The 21,927-nt window shown below is 49.7% G+C and overlaps 2 protein-coding genes across 2 annotated transcripts in view; one reads left to right on the top strand and one right to left on the bottom strand.

The window, feature by feature from the left end:
- ec (ubiquitin specific peptidase echinus) overlaps positions 1 to 12,890 on the top strand; it is a 72,724-nt gene extending 59,834 nt beyond the window's left edge. The window contains exons 16-17 of the mRNA XM_037216870.1: positions 10,954 to 11,057; positions 12,629 to 12,890. Coding sequence (XP_037072765.1) covers positions 10,954 to 11,057; positions 12,629 to 12,890 — 366 coding nt within the window. The remainder of the gene's footprint in view (positions 1 to 10,953; positions 11,058 to 12,628) is intronic.
- A 4,395-nt stretch (positions 12,891 to 17,285) lies between these two features.
- Positions 17,286 to 21,592, bottom strand: LOC119094845 (glycine-rich cell wall structural protein). Its single transcript, XM_037217770.1, has 5 exons — positions 21,575 to 21,592; positions 20,117 to 20,220; positions 19,278 to 19,460; positions 18,880 to 19,038; positions 17,286 to 17,903 (listed from the first exon to the last, which is right to left on the bottom strand). The coding sequence occupies exons 1-5, from the start codon at positions 21,581 to 21,583 to the stop codon at positions 17,891 to 17,893; spliced, it is 468 nt and encodes a 155-aa protein (XP_037073665.1). The 5' UTR covers positions 21,584 to 21,592; the 3' UTR covers positions 17,286 to 17,890.
- Between the last annotated feature and the right edge of the window lie 335 nt (positions 21,593 to 21,927).

The following is a 21,927-nucleotide window of genomic DNA, read 5'->3' as shown; positions in this document are numbered from 1 at the left end:
ACATTTTCACATGTCACGTGTCACATTTTCACATGTTCCATGAGAACTTTCACTGTCAAGCGCGGTTCACACCAGCTCCGTAATGGTTACGGATCACAGGAAGGCAGAAATCTCTGGCAAATGTCTCTGCGCCAAGGAGTCCAACCGAAGCTAAAAGCCTGGTGAGCTCCGGACGATCTGGCCTCCTCCGTAGCGACTTCGCAGGTTACGGAGCGCGTTGGAAATTCTATTGAATTGGAGGAAGACGAATGGGATTTTCGTGACCTTGGACGTGTAAAGGACATGAAAAAGGAGTACTTTCTGGTGTGAACTATTGCCGAGGAAGATTTGCTTCTCCTGGCATGTTTGGAAGCCGAGGAGGAGAACCGTGGTAGAAGGGCATGGTCATAAGAGCCATTGTTACAACATGGGTTGGAGGGAAAGTTCATAATATCAGAGCGATCGCACATTTCATGTGGAATGTAAGCATAAGCCGCACGCCAGCATGGAAAAGTCCGAACAATCTCCTCATGCAACACTGCATATTTTGCTGACAACGAGCCCTGTGATCTTATTAGAAATAAAAATGCTTCAGCTCATTCATATGCGCGTTTGAACTTGAAATATTCCCACGGCGCATCTGCGACCATCGGTGCGCAGTCCGGCATCGATACTCCGGTTCACACCCGGTCCGCACTGTTGCGGAGGCGCCGAGGGGTTACCAACGCTTCTGCGCAAGCGCGGTTTTTAGGCTCCTCCCAGCACCGCGAACGGGCTCCTCCCCGGAGGCGTTACGAAGCCGTTACGGAGTCAGCGTGAACCGAGCTTAAGGTCTCAAAAGCAGCTTTCGACGCAGCAGCGCACAGGGTGATGATTGTCATTCACTGCCTCTGGGGCTCAACGATTTCGAGCCAGCTCCACTGGTAGCTGTGGGATGCCGCCAGTGCAGCGGGGCGGTTGTGACGCAATTATCACGTACGTCACGTTTGTACCGTGGACTAACGCGCAGTGGCCGGCCCCAACCCACCGCAACAGCTCGAGGAGCAGGGCCAGCCGCGGCTCGGGAGGGGGTTTTTGCCCCCCCCCCCCGCGCGCTGCCTGAGCCGGGCGTGGTGGACAGCGGCGGCGGCGGCGACCTGCGTGACAATGGCCACATACCGCCCCGGGGCAAAAACCTGACCTGCTGACCCGACGGTGGGCGTGGCCGCGCCCGATTGGTCGTCACGCGGGGTCTTTACGCCGGAAACGGCACCGCTGTTGCTGTCACGCTTTCGGCACTTCACATCGCCAGGGCTCTGGCCATTTGAACGTGGCCGCTTGAAATCATTTGCGTGACGTCACATTTGTTAAGGTCAGCGCTTTACATTTTACATTGACTCGCCGGCTGGGTTTGCCATATTTTTACGCGGTCGTCAGTCTTATCTTGCTTGCTGTTCATGATGTTGAGCCAGTCAGAATGGAACTCAGCAGAACTGCAACAAGCATGAACAACACCTGTAGTCACAAGCATGGGTAGCATCTGTGTTCTCAAGCATGCGTTACCTGTCATATCCTCGCCCACATTTTGGCCCGCATCTACGCCAACTGCATTTCAGCTGACTCATGTGGTCACATGCACATTAGACGGGGAAAACGCGACGTTATTTTACGGCACGCGAGACATTTTATGGCCCTGTCTACTTGTCTGATCCATCCTGTCTGACCAATCTTGTCTGACGAGTCTGATGTTTCAAAACGGGCCTCTCCCTCACTTTTGGTTTTCTTCTTTCCCTATCCAAGAGCAGTCGGCTCACCGCAGAGTCCGCGGCCCCATACAGAATGAATGCATCCACCGCGACTTCGATCTCCACCCGAACCTGACCCTGAACCTGAACCGTTTCAAGGACCTGTTCGGGCGTGAGCTGCGGGCAAATCAATCTTTTCCTGTGGGATCTGGTGGTCACCAGAAGCGATTGCCCCCCCCCCCCCCCACCCCACCCCGTAAGTATGTTAAAATAGTCCCCGGCATTTGACGAGACAGCCGCAGGTCTTCGATGCCGCGTGCTCATGGACCAGTTGCCGATAGCTGTTGGACAGCTGGATTTGACAAGTTTTTATCGCGCTGCCAAGTCATTTTTTGGTTCGATTTTTGTCCTCTTATGCTGTTTATGCAGGCATGCATGCGTTTATATGTTTTAGCTCCTATCACTTCCGCTGTTTTTACTACACTTTGATCTCTTACACTCACCGCTTACACCCATGACACGTAATCGCTGTGCATTTATGTGAAGTGTCAGCTGATGGCAAATGCGCCAGAATCTCACGACGTTGGACCTCCGACCCTGATCTTGAAATCCGAACCTGACGTAGCCGCTTCTGTACCTTGTAACGCCTTCGCGTGGTACAGATATCAGGGCAGATTGGGAAGCTGCAGGCAATGGCGGCGGGCTTGAAGTTCAAGCATTCATGTCTTTATAAGTACCGCTCCTACAGGCTGTCTAGGGCGCCGACAGCGTTATGCTTAACGCGCATGCATTAACCACTGCACGCTTGGGAAACCAGAGGTGCGGGGTTCGATTCCCCGCGGTGCCCGCCCCTCTTGCCAGGGTGAGAGGCAGGCGACGGCGACGCCATACGGCTTCAGCAGCTGAGTGCGTCGTTCAGCCCCAATGGTGAATCGCCGGCTGTCTGCGATCGCTGCGGCCATTCAGCGGAGCCAGAGATCGCTGCGGCCATTCAGCGGAGCCAGAGATCACTGCGGCCATTCAGCGGAGCCAGAGATCGCTGCAGCCATTCAGCGGAGCCAGAGATCGCTGCGGCCAATCAGCGGAGCCAGAGATCGCTGCGGCCATTCAGCTGGAGCCAGAGCGGCAGACAAGCAGGTCGGGGCTGCCCCCCCTCCCCTCCGAACCGAAAAGATAACAGCAACAAAACTACTAGGCCAAACGGAACCAGGAAGAAGAACGCTGATCTGCCAGAACCGGCGGCGGCCCGGCCAACAAGAAGAGAGCGACTGCCGCTGGCCAGATCTTCTAGATCAAAGAGATCTCGGAGATCTCGGAGATGTCGGGTCGCGACGTGACGGCCGGCTAGTTGCAGCAGAACACCGGCGTGGCACAACGGCATGGCGTGGTGCCTGCACCGGCAACAAGCGTTCTTCCATCCCGCCCGGCCCCGGCATGACGACGCCTTTGATCAAAATCGGGCCACCATACCAAAGAGATGAGCTGTCGCCGGTCGGACCCCGAGATTATTGGACCCTCGGCGTCTGACCACCGGCGGTAGATGTCAACGCGCCATCCTGCTCGCCCCCCCCCCCCCCCCCACCCCTCCCCTCCTCCTCTAAACCCACCGAGGCGGTGCCGATGTCACCCAGGCTGGAGTCGGGGGCACTGCACCTCGTGAGATTTAGGTTAGGGGGGCGACCCCGCAAAAGTTGGCGAGCAGGGCCTGTCCCAGGCGAGGCATGAAGAGTATGGGACGGGCGTCGCACCTGCCGCGGACGACGCGACGCTCGAGCCGTCGCCGCAGGGCGCGATGGGCGCCAATCCCGACGATTGTACCCTTGCACAACATTGGTTGAGAGCAATTTTATTTGTTTTATTGTATATCTGGGAATACGCAGTTATATCTGGGAACGGCGCTCACGAGCGCCAGATATGAACGTCTCGACAATTTCATTTTTCTTGGCCTTGATCGCCGCATCGTTTATGGAATAGCAGGAGTTGAAATGACGTTATTTTGACATCATGAATACCAAAGTTGTTTTGAAACACTCTCCCTTATATATATTTCCCTATTTTTGCGGGAGTTTAGCTCAGAAACTTGAGGGGCCTCCGTCTCGAAGAAGGGTAGGATGGTGAATAGCACCGAAACGTCTTCAAGAGGGCCATTTCAATTAAAACCCCATATAAATGGGAACACTTCCATTAATCTTATTTTCGCCTGAGGCTCCTCTCGTACGGCGACGTTTAATTGATCAGCGACAGCGCACTCGGGCGTCACGAAGGGCGACGCCGGCGTGCCGCATGCCAGTATGACTAGCATTTCCTTGACAATGGCATGACAGGTAGCGGCCTAAAGAACTACGGCACTTGCAATCCCCAACAAAAACGCGACAGTAACGATAAGCGCGATGACAACTGAGCTGATTAGCTTTGTCGTGCTGGTTAACAACTTCGGCAGGTCGGACAATGCATCGAGGCGCACAGACGCGCACTGTTCTGGCGCCTATCGTCCCCTGGTTCATGCACGATGTGTTGTGTGACTAGGTGGCACGCAAAACCCGGCGTTTGCCTGTGTTCCATGCTATCGGTTTTTGCTGATCGGAAAAACAAGTTCCAATGAAATTGCCGGTGCACTTGTCCCGGCCGCGTATCTGGGGGCTTTTTCTGTAAGGTGACTTATGATTGGGTAATGCGAGTTAGCGCGCTCCGCATCAGCCGCTGTTGCTCGATGTCTCACTTGTTCTCTTTTCGCAGCCTGCTCGCTTAGACAATGTTACATTATTTCTTCTTATTTAGTCATCGTCGCCGTGAGGTTGCTGTTCTACGCATCACTATCCCCGATGCTCTTCCGCGACTTTGTTTGATAGGTATTTCCATTGTCCCCATGCTTTTCCATTATATGCATACATGCACGTGAACGTATATATATATATATATATATATAATATATATATATAATATATATATATAATGGGCGCCAAATTGCGATCCTTCTTTAACAGACTCGTTTTCGCAATAGTTAGGAATACACCAGCGAAAGTTATTGCCCGCCTGTCCTTTGCTCCCAGATATAGTGATGCCGGTGGTGACGGGCTGAATTAATGTTCGTTACAAAGATGCCGACTGTAATGTTTGCTATCATGGACGGATGCTCGATGCAGCGCGTTGTTGAAATACGAACAAAAATGAGGCAATACTGTCAGCGCTTTCACTATCGGGTATATGTATACGGTCCCTAGCAGCAGCAGATTACCCAGCTCTTGAAGCGTCTTATTGTCATCAGGCATCTGGCTCCTCTTCTTGCGCTGTTGGTCCATGTTGGTGATCGGATTCATGTCTGGCGTTTCTTTGAAAAAGCCTGTGTACTTTTTGCGAGCATTGCTTTGCTGACCCTTCTTCCACTTTTCCAAAAAGGACCAACAGCACGGGAGATGTGGGGCGAACGCCAGAAAGTGATGAAAAACGCTGACATAAGTCATTCAGGCTCATCGAATTACGTTCAGGACACATACTATTATGTCGCGTGGGGAAGCGGAAGATGTGAGATCATAAGGCAAAGTGGATAGTAATTAAGTGTAAGGAGGGTATCTTCATTTTTAGAATTATCAGCGACACACTTGAGAATACAAAACCAGCAGTTCCGAGAGGCAGCGTGTATATCATTCTCAAAATGATAAAACTGCAACAACAAAGAGCAGCGTGAAACGCGTAATGCGGGCCACGCTACCGCGCTTCGGTTCGCGGTCAGTTCGTACACATGTGTGCGTTTTCTTGTTTTGATTTTGCGGTATACAGTATGCGTCGGCATTGTGTCAATGCGCTAATGTGGAATAACTATATATGCGTTAACCGGGTGTGTGCGGTGACATTTGTCATGTGACATGGAAAAGTTCATCGCCAAATTGCATTGAAAAGGTATCGAATTGTTAGTGTAATTGCTTGTGTTTTTATCAAAGGCACGCAATAACTGCCTACCTGAAATGTAGTCCGGTCATCGATTGTACTGCCGTTGGAAGCAAACAGATGCGTTGTTGAATTGCACGTAATCTTTTTGGTTTTTCAGGTTGTAAAATTCGTCCTTGAATCTGCTATAATATTTCTGTCCGACCAAATCTGGGGAACGGATAGTGACCACCTCGAAAGCTTCCGGTCAATAAAACTAAGCTCGTTGAAACGTTATCTATTCTACACATCCTTTGTCCCAGTTCGTAATATTTTCAAACATATGACCGCCAGTGCATACAAAAGGATCTTGAGAAATGACCTGCTCTTTTCAAAATCACTCCCTCCGCCAGCTACTGGATGGGCGAACCCTTTGGTCAAGTCAATCCGTGCAGATAGCATAACAGCTTTCCTTTGGTTCCATATTCACGCGAGGGTTGTTCTTGGTCACTTTTCGCGTTGGGGCTGACCCAGGACACCATGTGCATAAAAATTAGCATTTCGAGGACAAGTTTGCAAGGTGTGCATTGGTTTACCAAAATCTTAGCTCTCACCACAAGATGGCGGAGGGGAGGGGCTGATGCGAATTTGCTAGACTTCTGACCACATCTTCCTGGCGCATCGTGTAATGGCGCCCAAATTTACACTGGCCTCTGCGTCATTCATCGTGGGCGTCGTGACACCGCGGACAGGTCTAGCATTTTTGGTTTCTGGGTGGGAACGTTTTGTTCGGATAATTACCCTGCGATCTACGGCGCAGGCAGCTGCGACAGCAGAAGAATCCACCGTCTGCCGGCCGCGAGACCACACTGTCACATTTACAGGGACCTTAGACCGCAGCATCTCCTCAAAACACGTGAAACTTCACACCGATATTCCGAAATTAAAAAAGGAGCACGACTGTACAGGTTTACGTTGATGCAATTCATTGTTTCTTATTTTTTGGCGCGTTGAATTTAAATAATACGATTTTCCGGAAAGTCTGCCATTGACCTGACCAAGTGGAAGCAAGCTTTTTACCTGGCAACAAAAAAAAACTGCAACTAATTGCGAGACCTCACTGAGCCGAAAATACTCTTTTCTTTTCGCCAAGGCCCTTTCATTCTCAGTTTGGAAGTTGTAGAGGAACAGAGTCACACTGACTCTCTTTCCATTTGCGGTGTGAATTGAGCGAAGGTTAACGTAGCCATAACGTAGAGGGAAGACATCTTCCTGGTATACGCAGAGGTTACTTAAGGTCAAGGTCATATTAGGTCAAATATCGACCCTGATACCCGACTAGCGCACTATTTCGGTTAGCCCATGGATGATAACAAATGATAGGCGTCAATAACAATGTAATGGTCATTTACGATCCATGTGACAACGGATGAGTCTTCCAAACGACATTTGAAGTCGGGAAACATAATTTTCATCTGCAACAATGTCATCACCGCATATTGGGACACAGAGAGCAAAATCTGCCAAGGTCAAAGTCTTGGCGGATATGCCATGGATCGACTTCTTGTCACCCAACGCCACTGTTAATGCACAAATTAAACGCCTAGATAAGACAGTAGTCATAGCCTTATTCCTCGGAGAAAGCCAGGAGAGTGGAGATATAAATGCGTCGATACTTCGGCAACATGCCCTTATCGAAGCGAATAGCAGATGCGTATTCAAAATTGCCTGTCGATGATCCTATTTAATTTTTTTATGGAGCGAGCCACAATTTTCACACTGTGGGTCACTTCTGGTTTTTACGCTGTGTAAAACTTGTCACGCGCTGTTAAAAAAACTGAAAAATCGAGTGAGGCCATCTGCAGGCAATTTCTAATTCACTTCTGCTATTCGTTTCGATAAAGCCATGCTGCCGAAATATCAACACATCTGTGTCTCTATTTTCCTGGTTTTTTTTTGCGGGCGATAAAGTTATGGCTTTTGTCTTATCTATGTGGATAATGTTCCTCGTAAATGTACCTAACAACTTACAAAAATTAAACACCAATGTCATCAATCCCAGGCATGCGAAGAGCCCAAAAACCTTTCTACAGCATTTCTCGAACGACTTTCGAACGGTTTTGAGCACGATAACGAAATTTGAAACAGTTGAGTTTACACGCATATTTATACATGTGGGATTTATAGGTTACTGACCTTAAGTGACATTTTGTTAAAAATTGACTCCAAGCGTTTTATTCTCACGGAAAGTGAGGATTGTGAGCATTCTATTATTATTATAGTATAACTGAATTCGTTGCGTTGTTTGTATCGCTATACACTACCGTCGCTCTGATGGCTTTTGCAAAGCAACCATCTGACTTTGGGCCATTCAAAGTCAAGCTGGGCCGAGCTTTGACGTTTGTGAACAGATTTGGTGCTTTGGAGGTCATGGTGTTTCAACCTCAACTGTACAAATTTTGCAGCTCTGAAAGGCATGTTTCTTATTTCGCCTTTGATATGGCTCGTTTAGTTCTGGACTAGTCGTGGAGAGGGATGCAACAACAGGTTTCATCCATTTGACCTCACATGACATATGTTAGGTCACATGGGTCATTGTAAACTGGTGTCCACCAAGACAGTTTGTCAACAGCTATGAAACGTCGACTTCCGCGTTGTCTATAAACGCAAAATTCTTGGGATGACAGGAAGGGTTCAAGGTGTGCTAATCTGACCCATATGCATTGACATGAACTGTGAAACGTCGCACTCATCATTGTCTAATCGCATCTATCCGATAAAGGTAAACAAAAGCTTTCAAACGCTGTTTCTCAGTGGTCCTAGCTTCCTTCGCAGTCAAGATTTCGGCACACGCACGCTCTCCGCAACGGTGAAGGCGAATAAACTCTCACAAGGCGAGGTTTGATGGGATGGGATTGAGTACGAAGGACCGAAGCCTCAGATATACCGTAACACCTAAGTCGATGGCTGATCAGTGTGGATGGGACAACGCCCAAAGGGTAATGTGTTCCTGAAAAAGGGTAACAACTATCCAGGCAAAACTATTGCAATCTATACATATATATATATATATATATATATATATATATATATATATATATACGTACATACATACAATGTAAGTAGGGCGCCTTACCCTGGGGTGATCACTATCTCGGCATGAACGCAAAATGTTACTTGAGATCTCTCCCATCACCGGATTCTGGAGACACGCTCTTGTGCATACAATTGCAATCAAGATTTTGGCATAAACCGTAAATAAGATATTTAAAAAATACTTATCTTTTACCAACCTGCTCCAAGCCATTGCCGAGAGCCACGCGCGCGCAAAAAAACAATTGAATGGTGGATGGAATCTGCCTCTCCCCCGCGTCCAACGGCATAAGGTCAAGACAACCGTGGCGCTTTTTAAACATGACAGGGCCCCAAGGCGTGCAAAAATTAATCCTGAGCCCTAAATGTTCCTCCGAATTCACACATTGGGTGACCTATGACGGTGAAGAGGGCCTATCGTCGCTGAAAGGGTCACTGTAAACCGATTCGGCCCCCACGAAAGAAAAAAGCTAAGAGTGAAATCCGGGCCACTCCACTGAATATCAGGCCTGCAGATGTGTGGGTCCTGGGGAGGATAACTTGTGTAAAATTATGTCAACGCAAGCATTTCAAATGTACGTGAGCGTTCAAAATCACTTGAACAGTGCAGCCAGTCGTAGTTACCCAGATGTGTAGGATACCAGTAGAACACGGCGCAGGGGACCAAGTGCTCACATGGGAATGTTAGGTGGCTTAAGATCAGTATGCAATCACACACCTTCGCTTGTGCGCCTTTACAACATATCCTGGAGAACGTACCACAACAGATTGTCAGGAAAAACGGCTCCCCAACCGTCAGCGGTCTGCAATCTTGGGCATCAGCTTTTCGCTACAGGTGGGCCATGGCAGGACACAACATGGCGACATATCTCAGCCACAGGTGGGCCATGGCAGGACACAACATGCCGACATATCTCAGCCACAGGTGGGCCATGGCAGGACACAGCAACATGCCGACATATCTCAGCCGTATAAAAGGGCGCTGGAATGACATATATGGCCACCTGACTGCTAACTTATGAGGAGAAATATCCCTGATTGGTGGACGCTTATCTTACACCTCGAATTACAAATATTCTACCGTGCGATTTTCGACAAACAAAAAACCTGTGCCCGAATAAGTCCCTGAAATATGCTCAAAGCATTCCCCATAAATTACCGCACATTAGCCTGGTGTGCCCATGCGCGCCGACGCAATGACCTGCCAGTGAAAGGCGGGCGCACTGCCAGGGTCAGTCACCCCATACAGCTGGTATAAATACCAGCCGGAGCCTTAGTCAGTCATTCAGCGTGTCTGACTCCAACAGCCATGAACAAGGTAACCCTAGCTCTTTGTGCCACCCCTACCTCCCGCAGTTGAATACACGCACGTTCTCCACACAGCGGCAGGGTGCCTTAAGGGAAAACTCAGTTGCATGCAGTGAAATGTTTGCCATATACAAGAGGTTACACTAGGAAACATAGTTCCTTATTAATAGCCTCATTAGTTGAAGAATCCCAGTAGAGTGGAACAGTTAGATGTGTTGATATTTTGGATATACGCCTTTTTCGAAACGACTATCAGTGCTAAATTTAAAATTCACTGCTCTCTCTCTCTCTCTCTAGAGTCTTCCTACTCTGCGCTCTTTAGAATGTATTTTACTATTATCCCTGTTATTCTACAAGGAATAAGGCTATCACTAATATGCATAATGTCACTCGCAAGTGCACTTAACAAGTTAGGCTACACGAGGTTTCTACTGCCTTGGTTCGTGCCCTATTCTCACGAACAATTTCGGGTGTCGTGATATGTTATTGATCTATCTGTGGTAAATCATCGCAATGTTAGCTTGGGATTAATTGCTATGGCTCAAATGTTCACAGCTCTGTCCTTCTCCCTGAAGACCTTTCTCGCCTCACCGACTGCACCCTGTGCGGTTAACCTACCGCACACCAGAAAGCTCATATCTCTGCCCTCTAACCAGTGCATTGTTCTGAGCCTTGCATCAAGGCTGTACAACGACTGTCACAGATGCTGACCGCTATGTTCTCCCCGTTGTGAATCAGGCCCCTCCCTCTCTCTCACTCTCTCCCTCTCTCTTTTTCTCTTTTTTTTTCTCTCTCTCTCTCTGTCCCTCTCTCTCCCTCTCTCTCTTCTCTCTCCCTCTCTTTCTCTCTTGGCTTGTGTAATTTGGCTTCTCTCCAACAGAAGCTCACAACTGTTCTACTTCCACCAAAGTAGCTCCCGCCCTTCTGGCCTGCGCTGTTGAACAGCTGTGTGACCAGGGTCCACAACTCCTTCCTCTGCCTCCAGTGGATCGCCCTCGTACTCCTGGCCTGTGTGGCCGTGACTTCCGCGGAGGAGAAGGCCGAGGACAAGGCTGAGGATCTCAAGCCTGCGGCCTCGTATGGTCACGGGTACGTCCCCTGTTTGGCCACAGTTAACGGCATGATGCCGATGTAACTAGGCTTAAATCGACTTGTAAGCTGTATTTGCCGATTACTTTTCTTGGTGGTTGGTGACGTCATAGATGACGACTGACTAGTTCTAGCTGGGTGCCAGATTTGGAAGCGTGGTGTTCCCCTGTTCCCACGATGTTCCTCGCACTGTTCCCATTGGACTTGGCTTTCAGAGTCCTCCGTCGTTGCTAAGCACAGACAGCTCAATAGCTCTCCTTGATGGACATGCTCTCATATAAGCCCTGTAATATTACGGAATCCGAGATTATTCTTACAACAGGCTCGCGTTTTACCTAACAGGCCATGCCCATTGACTCCACTCGCATGATCTCATTCCACTCGCATGATTTCATTCCACTCTCATGATCTCATTCCACTCTCATTATATCATTCCACTTTCACGATCTCATCCACATCACGATGCTTTCTCTGGTGTGATAATACGCTACGTGCTTTTGCGATATGACAGGTACAATGGTGGCGTAGGCGGATATGGCGGATATGGCGCTGGATATGGAGGATATGGAGGACACGGCCTTGGATACGGAGGGTAAGACCATATCAAGTCGGTTCAATGGCGACATTGCAGACACTGCTTCGCTTTTCGGTCGCCACTTCATCAAACGTCCACGTCCGTTATTCGTAATAACACACGTACTTTCCGTTCCGATTTGGGTGAATATTTCTGTTGTCAGGTTTTGCGCCGCTACATTAATGCATGTTAATTTCATCTGGCAATGTTTCACTTGTTTGTAGCTCGTTGTGACCGCCCACTGTCGTGCACAACATTCCGCTTTGAAACCGCGGATGTGTACCATTGGCTTCTTTTTTGTTTGTTTCAAGCCGTTTTTTCTGTAGGGCCTTCAAACCAGTCCCTCTGTAGGGCCTTTGTATCCATACCCAGCTATGCCTGGTCTTTGTTTCTGCCCAGTGTTTCTGTCGGGCCTCTGTAGCCATATCCTGCCACGCATGTAGCTTCACATCAGCCGTGCCCCAATCAGTGGCAGACTTGTGGGACTTCGTCCAAAAGACGGGGAAGTACGAACCGCCGTCGGACGTTTTCCGGCACGCAGTCTTACAAGCCGCCACTAATTGGTCGAAGTTTCGGCCACGGCTGATATTGGGCCACATGTAAAGCTAGATGCCGCTACAGAGTGGTTCTCAACAGGGCGAAAAGAGGGTTCTCAAGAGCAAATACAGGAAAATTCAATGGGACACAAGCATGACTTCAAAGCGTACAATGGCAGACGGCAGTGACCGGTTATAACGAGTCACAAACAAATGAAACATTCTCAGGTAAACAAGATAAACGCTCCAATACAGATTTTAACCATTAGCTCAAGGTCAACAGTTTTAACTTGCTTTTGGTCCTGTAGGTACGGAAATAGCTACGGTTCTGGAGGATACGGTCGCGGCTACGGCTACGGAGGTTACGGAGGCATCGGTCGTGGCTACGGAGGCAACGGTCGTGGCTACGGAGGTTACCACGGGTCTGTAGGTTACGGGGGCTACGGAGGCCATGGCCACAGCCGCGGAGGTTACCACGGATACGTAGCTTACCAGGGCTACGGCAAGAGCTACGGCAACGGCAACGGCTACGGCTACAGCAAAAGCTACGGCTACGGAAACGGATATGGCAACGGCTACGGCCACGGAAACGGCTACGGCAATGGCTACGGCAATGGCTACGGCAATGGCTACGGCAATGGCTACGGCAATGGCTACGGCAATGGCTACGGCTATGGAGGCTATGGCCATGGAAACATCGGTTACGGCTATGGCAGCGGGTAAGTGAACGGACAGTGCCAGTTTTTGTAGTGTTCGAGCTCTTCGGGAAACAATGCCGTACGTTAACCGTTTTGCTGGCAATAGATGGTAAAGGTCTGCCGAGTGACAACAATTTAAAGTAATTTTCATCCGTATTTACTAATATCGATGTGTTAACATGCTCGTGATGCGCACTCGCCTTCAGCGCTTTATATTTGGTAAAAGGATAGATCTCCTTCAAACACCACGTCACAGTGTAATATTTCTCCAACTTTCGTCAAATATTGGCCAGTGGTTAACCCATCGTTCCGTCTTTTAGCGGCTATCATGGTGGCTATCAAGGCTACGGCTACGGCCACTAAGCACGCCGCTGTACCGCTACCAGACCACCAAGGGGAGCGAGCTGACGGTCGCGAGTGGCCTACTGACACCAATGGTGAGACACCAGACCCATTGGACCACTGCCTGAGCAGCCGTCGCGGAATGAGGAGCCTCACGCTGATCAAGGAACGACGGAGGGCGGCATGACAACTAAGTTATTTGAGTGATTGAGTTTATTTTGCGGCACGTGTGACGTCTGAGTGGGTACCGCGCCGAGAGGGACAACCGCTGTTGAGGCCGTGTTTTGTAAATAGCCGTTTGGGATCTATCCCTCCGCCAATATCACGCGATTGGCAGTGTGACCAATGATGGCCCTATATGGTGTGACAGACAGTATTAGGGGTACCGATAGTGTAGCGGTTAAACTGCGTGTCTGACCAACCGGAGGCACGGGGTTCGATTCCCCGCGGTGCCTGCCCCCCTGCCAGTGTGAGCGACGGCGACGCCGTTTAGCCTTAGCAGCTGAGTGCGTCGTAAAGCCCCAATGACAACGACGACAGACAGTATTGTGTGCTAAACCAATGTAGAAGGGTCAGCTGCTCTGGCAGTGGCGCCCTTCTGCTGGCTATCTGTGTCCGCGCATTGGCTGGTTTAGTGAACTTGCAGGGTATGCTGTGGCTCGTATAAAATAAAGCCTTGATACGCACATGTACTGCCATTTGAGCAACCTCATGCCGGAAGAAGTGCCGAAGGCGATGCACCATGCGAAGTGGCGTGTCGCTTTCTTAAAATCTCCCAGGTACACAACGACCATAATGACCTTGCAGGAATGTTCAGTTTACACCGCAAATGTGAAGCTTCAAATCTATAGGCAAAGCTTTGGTTTGACACCGCCTTTGGGCAAAGCCTAGAACCCCGAAATATCTCCAGAGTGTGGAAGAGTATGGACCGAAGAAGCTTACGCCAGTCTAGACTGGCAGAAGCCAAGATGGGAAACGCGCAAGCATAAGCATGACATCACACTTTTGAACTTCAACATGCTACAAGTTTTAGTTTGATGCACTCCGAGTTACTGATCACATTGAATAACAACACGTAGCACTTCTTCACAAACAATCAATGTTCAATGATAGCACCTGTCGAACTGAGCGAAGGTGACGGGATTTGATACGGCTTATTGTCACAAGATGTGACATGATGTCACACGATCCTCTGTGATAACATTTAAATCTAATCCTCACACTATCATCAAAACGTTTGCTTACTTTTGTCTCCTGGTAACTACAATTGTAGTTTTGTTTTTCCTCTTACCAGCACTCAATTCAGGGTGTCGAGATCCTCGATGAAGCAGTCAAATGACCGAGAGAACTCTCCGAAAGGAAAGAACAACGCTTTATTGCCTAGAAATCATCTTCACAGCTTACCACCCGACAGAAGCTGAACATTTCCACCTTTCCGCGAATCTCTTAAGCCAATCTGCAAACACCCCAAGATCATTTCTTCTCCCCGTGAAATACTGGCGTTACGGATCATTTAACAGAAGGATGAAGTGAAGGTGATCCACTATCATCGGATGTCATTATCATTATGAAAGTGCAGCGGCCACACCTGTCGTGAGGTTTGCTGAGGCTATGGGCTGTGGCACTTAACTGCAGTGTCCAATCACCGCAGTGTCCAAAACGAAGTTTCGTAGTTTTCCATGGTTCCAAAAGTTCAGATTTCTAACCCTTAAGAATCCGCGCTTTGGAAATATTTATTCCCCAATCCAGAGATAGTAATGGGAATCCAACACTGGATAACCTGCTTCATGGCCTGGGTTACGTGAATGGTGGGTCAATATCCGCGAAGCGAGCCGTGCTTAGCGTGAATAGTTGATTATTTCGGATTTTTGGCACTGAGCCTGTGTCGTCTCATGAGAACCTTGCTCAGTGTTTCGCAAAAGTTCCGATTTGAGAGCCGCTCGTGGAAGAAGATCGCGGCTTTTTTAAGGTAGCATTCGGGCAGGGTACATATTCTAAGAGCTAGTAACATTTGTCCATTATTCTGTTACAGGCGAATCCAAGTTGAGTGGATCACAAGCTCAAGTTGTGGGCCTGGGACCGCATGATCCTTGGGACCGTATGATCATCACGAACTCTTAAAAGACAGAGCAAGGAGTAAAATACTTTTGCATTAATCGACATCATGCCATTGTAATGTTCTGCGTCTTAACAGAACGTGCAGCGCCACTAACGCATTGCAGCGGCGGAGAGTCCCTCACTGGAGCGTCGCTATTCCAGTCACTGGGGCTGTCAAATGTTCGGCACAAGAGGGGCCGGCTGCCCGGCGCAGGAGGGGCCGCGTGTCCGGCAGGAGCGGCCGTCGGGTACAAGGAAGGCCGCGTGTCCGGCGCAGGAGGGGCGGCGTGTCCGACAGGAGTGGCCGTCGGGTACAGGAAAGGCCGCGTGTCCGGCACAGGAGGGGCCGCGTGCCCAACAGGAGTGGCCGTCGGGTACAGGAAAGGCCGCGTGTCGGGCACAGGACTCGCGGCCTAAAACCTATCCTCCTCCTCTAAAAATTCTCTAAAAACATTAGGGGGTCGCGTACCAAGCTGATCGTGATTTGGACGCGCTTGAGGTTGTGCACAACCTGTCGGCGCCAGCTCTCAAGCGTATCTATGAGACCCGCCTGATCGCGGACCCAAAATCAGGTCAGCAGCTGCTTCAGACGTGCCCTTCGGCCAGCTTCTTATCCATTCTGCTAAAAAAACAACGCAAAAAACAGAGGCTGGGACAAGTATTGTACGGCAGAGCGGCAGCCTGATTCCGCGATGGGGACTGGGTGATGCCAGTTTCAGTCATGGGCGGGAATCCGCTGACTCCCTTGCCAACAAAGCGGCGACGTTGAGCGAGACCACCAATTCTGTCGACCCGACCAGAGCGCGGGGGGTATCAAGCGCATCACTGTAGCTATGGTCCATGCTAGAGTCGCGGAAAACCGCCATTGGATGCCCTACCCGGTGAAGGCCTGACCCAGTTAGGCTAATCACTGTCTCTCACCAGTGGATTGGTGGAATCTAAAGATGTAGACGCAGGAAACTCGACCCTTCGTCTTGATATAAATATTATCTTGTGACATAGGCTGATTTATTTCCACAGAAACCTAGAATTGGAGCTGCAGCCACTTGTGCTGACTACGGATGGGTGAAGCCCTCGTACCGAACGATTTTTTAGACAGGTCTTTCTAGCCTTTATATATGTGCCATTCGCCCGCAATCTTACCCTGGAATCAATTCAGCGCCGGATCACGTCCATGAAGCTTACTGAGAATTTGTATGAGGGAAGCACCACATTTCAAGACATTGAAGCAAGCACCAGTGTTAGCGAGCAAACGGGCTGTCGCTGCCGGCGCGGCGGCGGCGGCTCCGCGAGGGTGTGAGCGGCCCCTCTGCCGATTGGTTCCCAACATCTGGGGCCCATAAACCCACGTGGGTTTATGGGGACACGCGGGCGGGGACGCACAGTCCCTGCCGAGCCCAGTCCACGTTCAGGCTTCGACGGCGCGGCCCGACGCGAGCCGCGGCAGCGTTTACGACGACGACGACGACGGCTTCGGAGTGTGCGACGCCGCCCTTCCATCCCCTCTCTCACCTTTGACTTGCAAGTCTTTGGCTAATAGAGACTGTTTCCTTTCAACATCTCAAGTCGATGGTCCTCCGGAATACTAACGAACTTTTTCGCACGAACAACCAGAGTTGATAAAATGAGCTTAGAGCTTATAAAAACTTTAAAAAGTGATATAAAAACTTATATAAGAAACTTATAAAAAATTATAGGAAAATAACTCATAACTTAAAAAAGTTATAGATATTGGTATGCTTTCAAGGGAAAAAGTCTGCTCGAGACGGCACAATTTCCGCCAACCGTCAAAACTGGCCAGTTAAAAGTACATGCTTCGGAGGGATTCCCTGGCTGGACGCCAGCCCCTCAGGGCGTAGTGTGATGCCGACGACGGAGTTTTCATACAGTTTTCTGTATGAATCCAATGTGCTGACCACTCGGCTGTTTACTTGTAGCCATGCTTTGACTGACAGGAATAGGTGCGCGCCGTTTATTCAGTCAACCTCATACAGCTCACTCATGCAAGAACAACCGATCACCGGCCGTCCCGAAAGACACAAGGAACACGGAGCAGGCGTGGTGGGAAGCCATGCCATCATCGATGCGTGATAAGCACAATGGTATTGTCTTCAGTGCAAATGCGACGTCATACCACCCACGTGACCTGTCCGACAACCTGAGACGAAACTATTTACGTACCGTCCACTAGCCTGAGGGGCCTGCACAGCTGCTTAAGATATCTGAGAGTGCCGCCCAATTGAACAGAGCAACGCAAATGGCTCATTATTTGACTTGAGCCAAATGCAACACTTCAGAGCTACTAGGGACACCCAAGTCTTCAGAGCTTTTGAAAGTAGTCAAGGGGTCGTTTGGTGAACAGTTCAGGCATCGAAACTTTTTCAGTGTTTCAAGAGCAGCAGAAGCCCAACTGACACTGGGATCTTCGATCACTGGGGGGTCAAGCACAGGACACCATAATGCTGCTGCAACCTGTCGTCGAACGGCGAAAGCTGAGTTGTCTGCGCTGTTCAACAGCCCGTTCTTCATGGTGTTTGGCGCGCATGCGCGGCGACCCCGGCTATCCCAAAAGCTGCTGTGAGCTGCTTAATGGCCGTAGCTGAAACAGACATAGAAATGGTAAATGGATGCGCTAGGTTCGATCACTTTCTCAGGGAACTGGGTGGGTTGGGATCATTTGCGATTGATTGTTTCAAGGATTTTTATGATTTTATCCAAACGTTGTGGAAAGATCGGTTTCTGAAATCAGAGCTCAAGCTAAGCACTGCTTATTGTGTGAGTCCTGACCCCTATCATCAGATCGTGCAATCCCAGGTCAACGGCAGAATTTCGTAGCAAACGTTAAACGTGCTGCAATGCTCGGCACGGTCAGCCCTGCCCTGTGACGTCACTGCCGCTGCCACCGGCCGCAGTCTATGCCAGCCAAAGGCAGTGTTGGTGGTGATCATGATTTTACCCTGACTGAAATGACTCACGATCCGCGGCAGCGGGCCGCAATATTGACCAGGCGTCGTCGGAGAGTAGGACGAAATGTGGCGAGCATTGTGGTGCGTCAAGCTTTTGCCGCAAAATATAGCCGTTGACGTTGACTTTCACGATCGCAAGGTCGGGTCAGGGCTCATGGACAAACACTGCTTAGTGTGGGCACCCATCACAGAACTCCATCGAAGCAAATGCTTGGGCTGAATTTTCGATGAATTCGACGAGACGAATAGAGGATCTTGTCAAAAGGTAGAATGGTTTGCAATCCTCCATCACATCGCTGTTTGACGCACATAAATGGCGATCGGAGGATATTCGGAAAAACTTCGCTAGTCTATGGAGTAAATCCTGCTGACAGGAGTGAGCCATTTACTCCGCAAGATCGTTAGACGTGCGGCAAACACGGGCAGTGCTTTCTATTCACGGTGTTACCCATGCCCGAATCTTTTTCTCGGCTCCTGCAGCATTCGACGCCAATGGCCAAATAGTTGCAATGAACAACACGCAACGAGAAGGCTCTCCATCTTTTTGGGGCAAAATGGCCTGAGGGCCGCAATTGGGATTATGAAGATCATACTGGTTGCACTACTCACCCGCCGCCGTAGCCATAGCCTCCGTAGCCATAGACCGGCACCGAGCGTCCGTAGCTGCGGCCGTACACGTGTCCGTAGCCGGGGTGACCGTAGCCGCCTTTGAAGCCATAGACGTTGTGGCCATAGCCGCTGCCTCCGTAGCTGTCGTATCCACTGTAGCTGAAATAATACTCAGCTGGCGTAGAAGGGGCGAAGTGGGAATATTGTTGTGCGGGTGCGGGCTATTTTCTGCATTTAAGATAGGAAGATTGGCCTTTCCGTCACATGTCGTTGTGTGATAGGAACAATCGGAACAAACGCGTCCACTTGTGCCTTCATAGCAATTACGACTTTCAGCACTTGAAAAACGAATATATTAAGTCGGTGGAAGAGATTCGTGCTTCCCAACCAATGCTTACCCGCCATAGCCGCCGTATCCTCCATATCCTCCATATGCGCCGTATCCGCCGTAAATCCCATATCCACCGTGTCCGCGGCGGCCGTATCCACCATACCCGCCGCGGCTATAGCCTCCATATCCACCATGGTAGCCGCCGTAACCGCCATAGCCGCCTCCGTAGCCGCCATAGCCTCCGTAAGAGCTGCAATCATCCCCGACATGAGCTGTTAAAAAGCGCGCGCGCGCATGTGTGTGTGCATGCGTTCGTTGTCCACGATTGTAATTTTTAAAAATGTCGTGGAATATCTTGAGCATTGGCCAAATTTGTGAATGTGCATCGCTTCCTTCTTAGGCAGTCTGCGTTGGTGAAATTATTTTTTGTTCATTATTTTTGCCTAGATTTTGAAGGCCTACTTCTAGTTGAGCAAGCAATATTGCAAGATACACTGCGGTGAAACTATTTATATTACACGGTGATGCTGTGCGCACACAATTGTTCGTGCACCAGAACGCCTCTTACGGAATAACTATGACAACTTGTTGCATCATTTGCTATTTCTGTCAATTCCATGAAAGCGCCACGAGTCAGACTGTTGACACGATGCTCTTTCTGATCTAATACACAACGGATGTTTAGGCTCAGCGTTTGCATTGCGGGAGTGCTTCCAAAGAGACGCTCATTAAGCGTTCATAAAAGTTGTTTCCACTTGACAAAATATCCCCCTACCGCTTACAACCGTTTTAGTATATAGCGAATCACTCATGTGAACATTTTCTGCTGACTTGAGACTCGACATTCACGAGCAGCGTGTTTCTGAAGCGTCCTCTCATCAGCCTGGAGGTGGGAGAAAGACGTACCGGTGACCGTGAGAGGCCGCAGACTTGAGGTCCTCAGCCTTGTCCTCGGCCTTCTCCGCCGCAGAAGTCACGGCCACACAGGCCAAAAGGGCGAGGGCGATCCACTGGAGGCAGAGGAAGGAGTTGTGGACTATGGTCACACAGCTGTTCAACAGCGCAGCCGAAAACGGCGAGAACTATCCGCTAGCCAAAGAAAAGAGACCCGTGAGCCTTGTCGGACAGCTGTTCAGTCACGCAAGCCAGGAAAACGGGAGCGCTTTACTAGAAGGTCAGTTGTCAGCTTCTGTTAGACATCGGTCCGGAAACGCGGACCACAAGAGCGACAGCGATTCACTGAGGGCAAGACACAGGTGTGTGATGTGGTTCTGTGTAACGGTTTCTGGGTTGCATAGACCGAGAGCACCGGAGTGCTCCGCGGAGGAATAGTAGCACACTATTTACGTATAGTAACACACTACAACGCCTCATTTCTGTTTCGGAAACCTATAGTACATCGTTTTTCACCAGCGTGGTGGGAAACACCTTTGTCGCGAAGATTTATCGACCCATCTAACGAGTGAAGAAACCTCCCCAAAAACTTCGTTTAGGAACAAAAACGTGCCGGCTCCCCCCAGACTCGGCGAGGGCACAGCGTTGCTATACAACAGATCAGACAGAAAAGGCCAGATCTAACAGCTCTGGATTCTCCTGAAAAACGCAAATCCCCGCACCGCATACCCCCTCAATTCATAACTGTTACCTCACATGTCATGAACCTTATCTTTTAACGTTCGGTGAGAGCAACTTTTCAAAAAATGCAGCAGGCACTCACGACATACCCAAAGGTTGATGGGCAAAGGAGCCATCGATAAATTGCGCTACGCATAGAAGGCGAGTTATTCTGGTAAAGTTTTATCACACCGTGACAAGGGATTTGGGTGAGTGGTGTAGGGCTATGTTCATGTGTGGCTGCAAATCACGTTAAAATCTTGAGAAAAATTAAAACCTTAAAACTGTACATCTTTGAATATCTCTCATGACAGATAGCAAGCCCGGTTCTGCTTCGCGACTCTAGCTCAATTAGGGGGCAAGTGAGCGTTACCTGTTGCGGGCATTGCGCTTAACATGGCGTAACCAGGAAGGGAGGCGCCCGTTGTAACCAGTTGGTGGCGAGCGAAGTGGGTGAAAGAACGATACAAAATGCGCTGCGTAATTTATGAATGACCTCAAAAAGAAAACCCAGTTGCAGTTTTTAAGAGAACGTGACCATCGCCATCACGCCTTCTGTATGAAACGTCAGCGACTGCACTGGCGATATAAGCGCTCAGGGGATTGGAACCCGGGACTGCACGTACGAGTCCGAGGCCTTAACTACTCGTCCATTTCGCCCCTCCTAATTGCATTCAGTCATGAGTTGCTTTGCCCACTCTCAGTCTATAACGACTAGATGCATGGCTCCATACAAGCCGCGGGACTTACCCTGCTCATGGCTTCTCGAGTCAGTCCCACCGCGTGACTGATCAGAACCCCGGCCAGTATTTATACATACTTGCCAGAGGTGCCTGACCCCAGCAGTGTGTGGACCTTTCACCGCGGGCGCAGGTCCACCGCGCTGGCGTCACATGGCCCCGCGCTCGCACGCGGTGCCTGCTGCTGGAACCGTGCCCGACTGTCATACTCCTTTTTGTGAAATAAGTGTCAAAAACGGGAAGGCAGGTAGATAGACGGGCTTTGAGCAAAGACGGTGACAGTACCGCTTGGAAAGAAGAGAACGAAACAATCTGGGCATTGGTTTGAAATATCGCATTGAGGCTGTTGACAACAGCAACACC

Source organism: Pollicipes pollicipes, unplaced genomic scaffold (genome assembly GCF_011947565.3).
Source record: "Pollicipes pollicipes isolate AB1234 unplaced genomic scaffold, Ppol_2.1 Scaffold_1600;HRSCAF=1878_pilon_pilon_pilon, whole genome shotgun sequence".
In the NCBI taxonomy this organism is placed as follows: Eukaryota; Metazoa; Arthropoda; class Thecostraca; order Pollicipedomorpha; family Pollicipedidae; genus Pollicipes; species Pollicipes pollicipes.
Note: the sequence above shows the minus strand (reverse complement) of the source record. Positions and strands in the feature narration are given on the sequence as shown.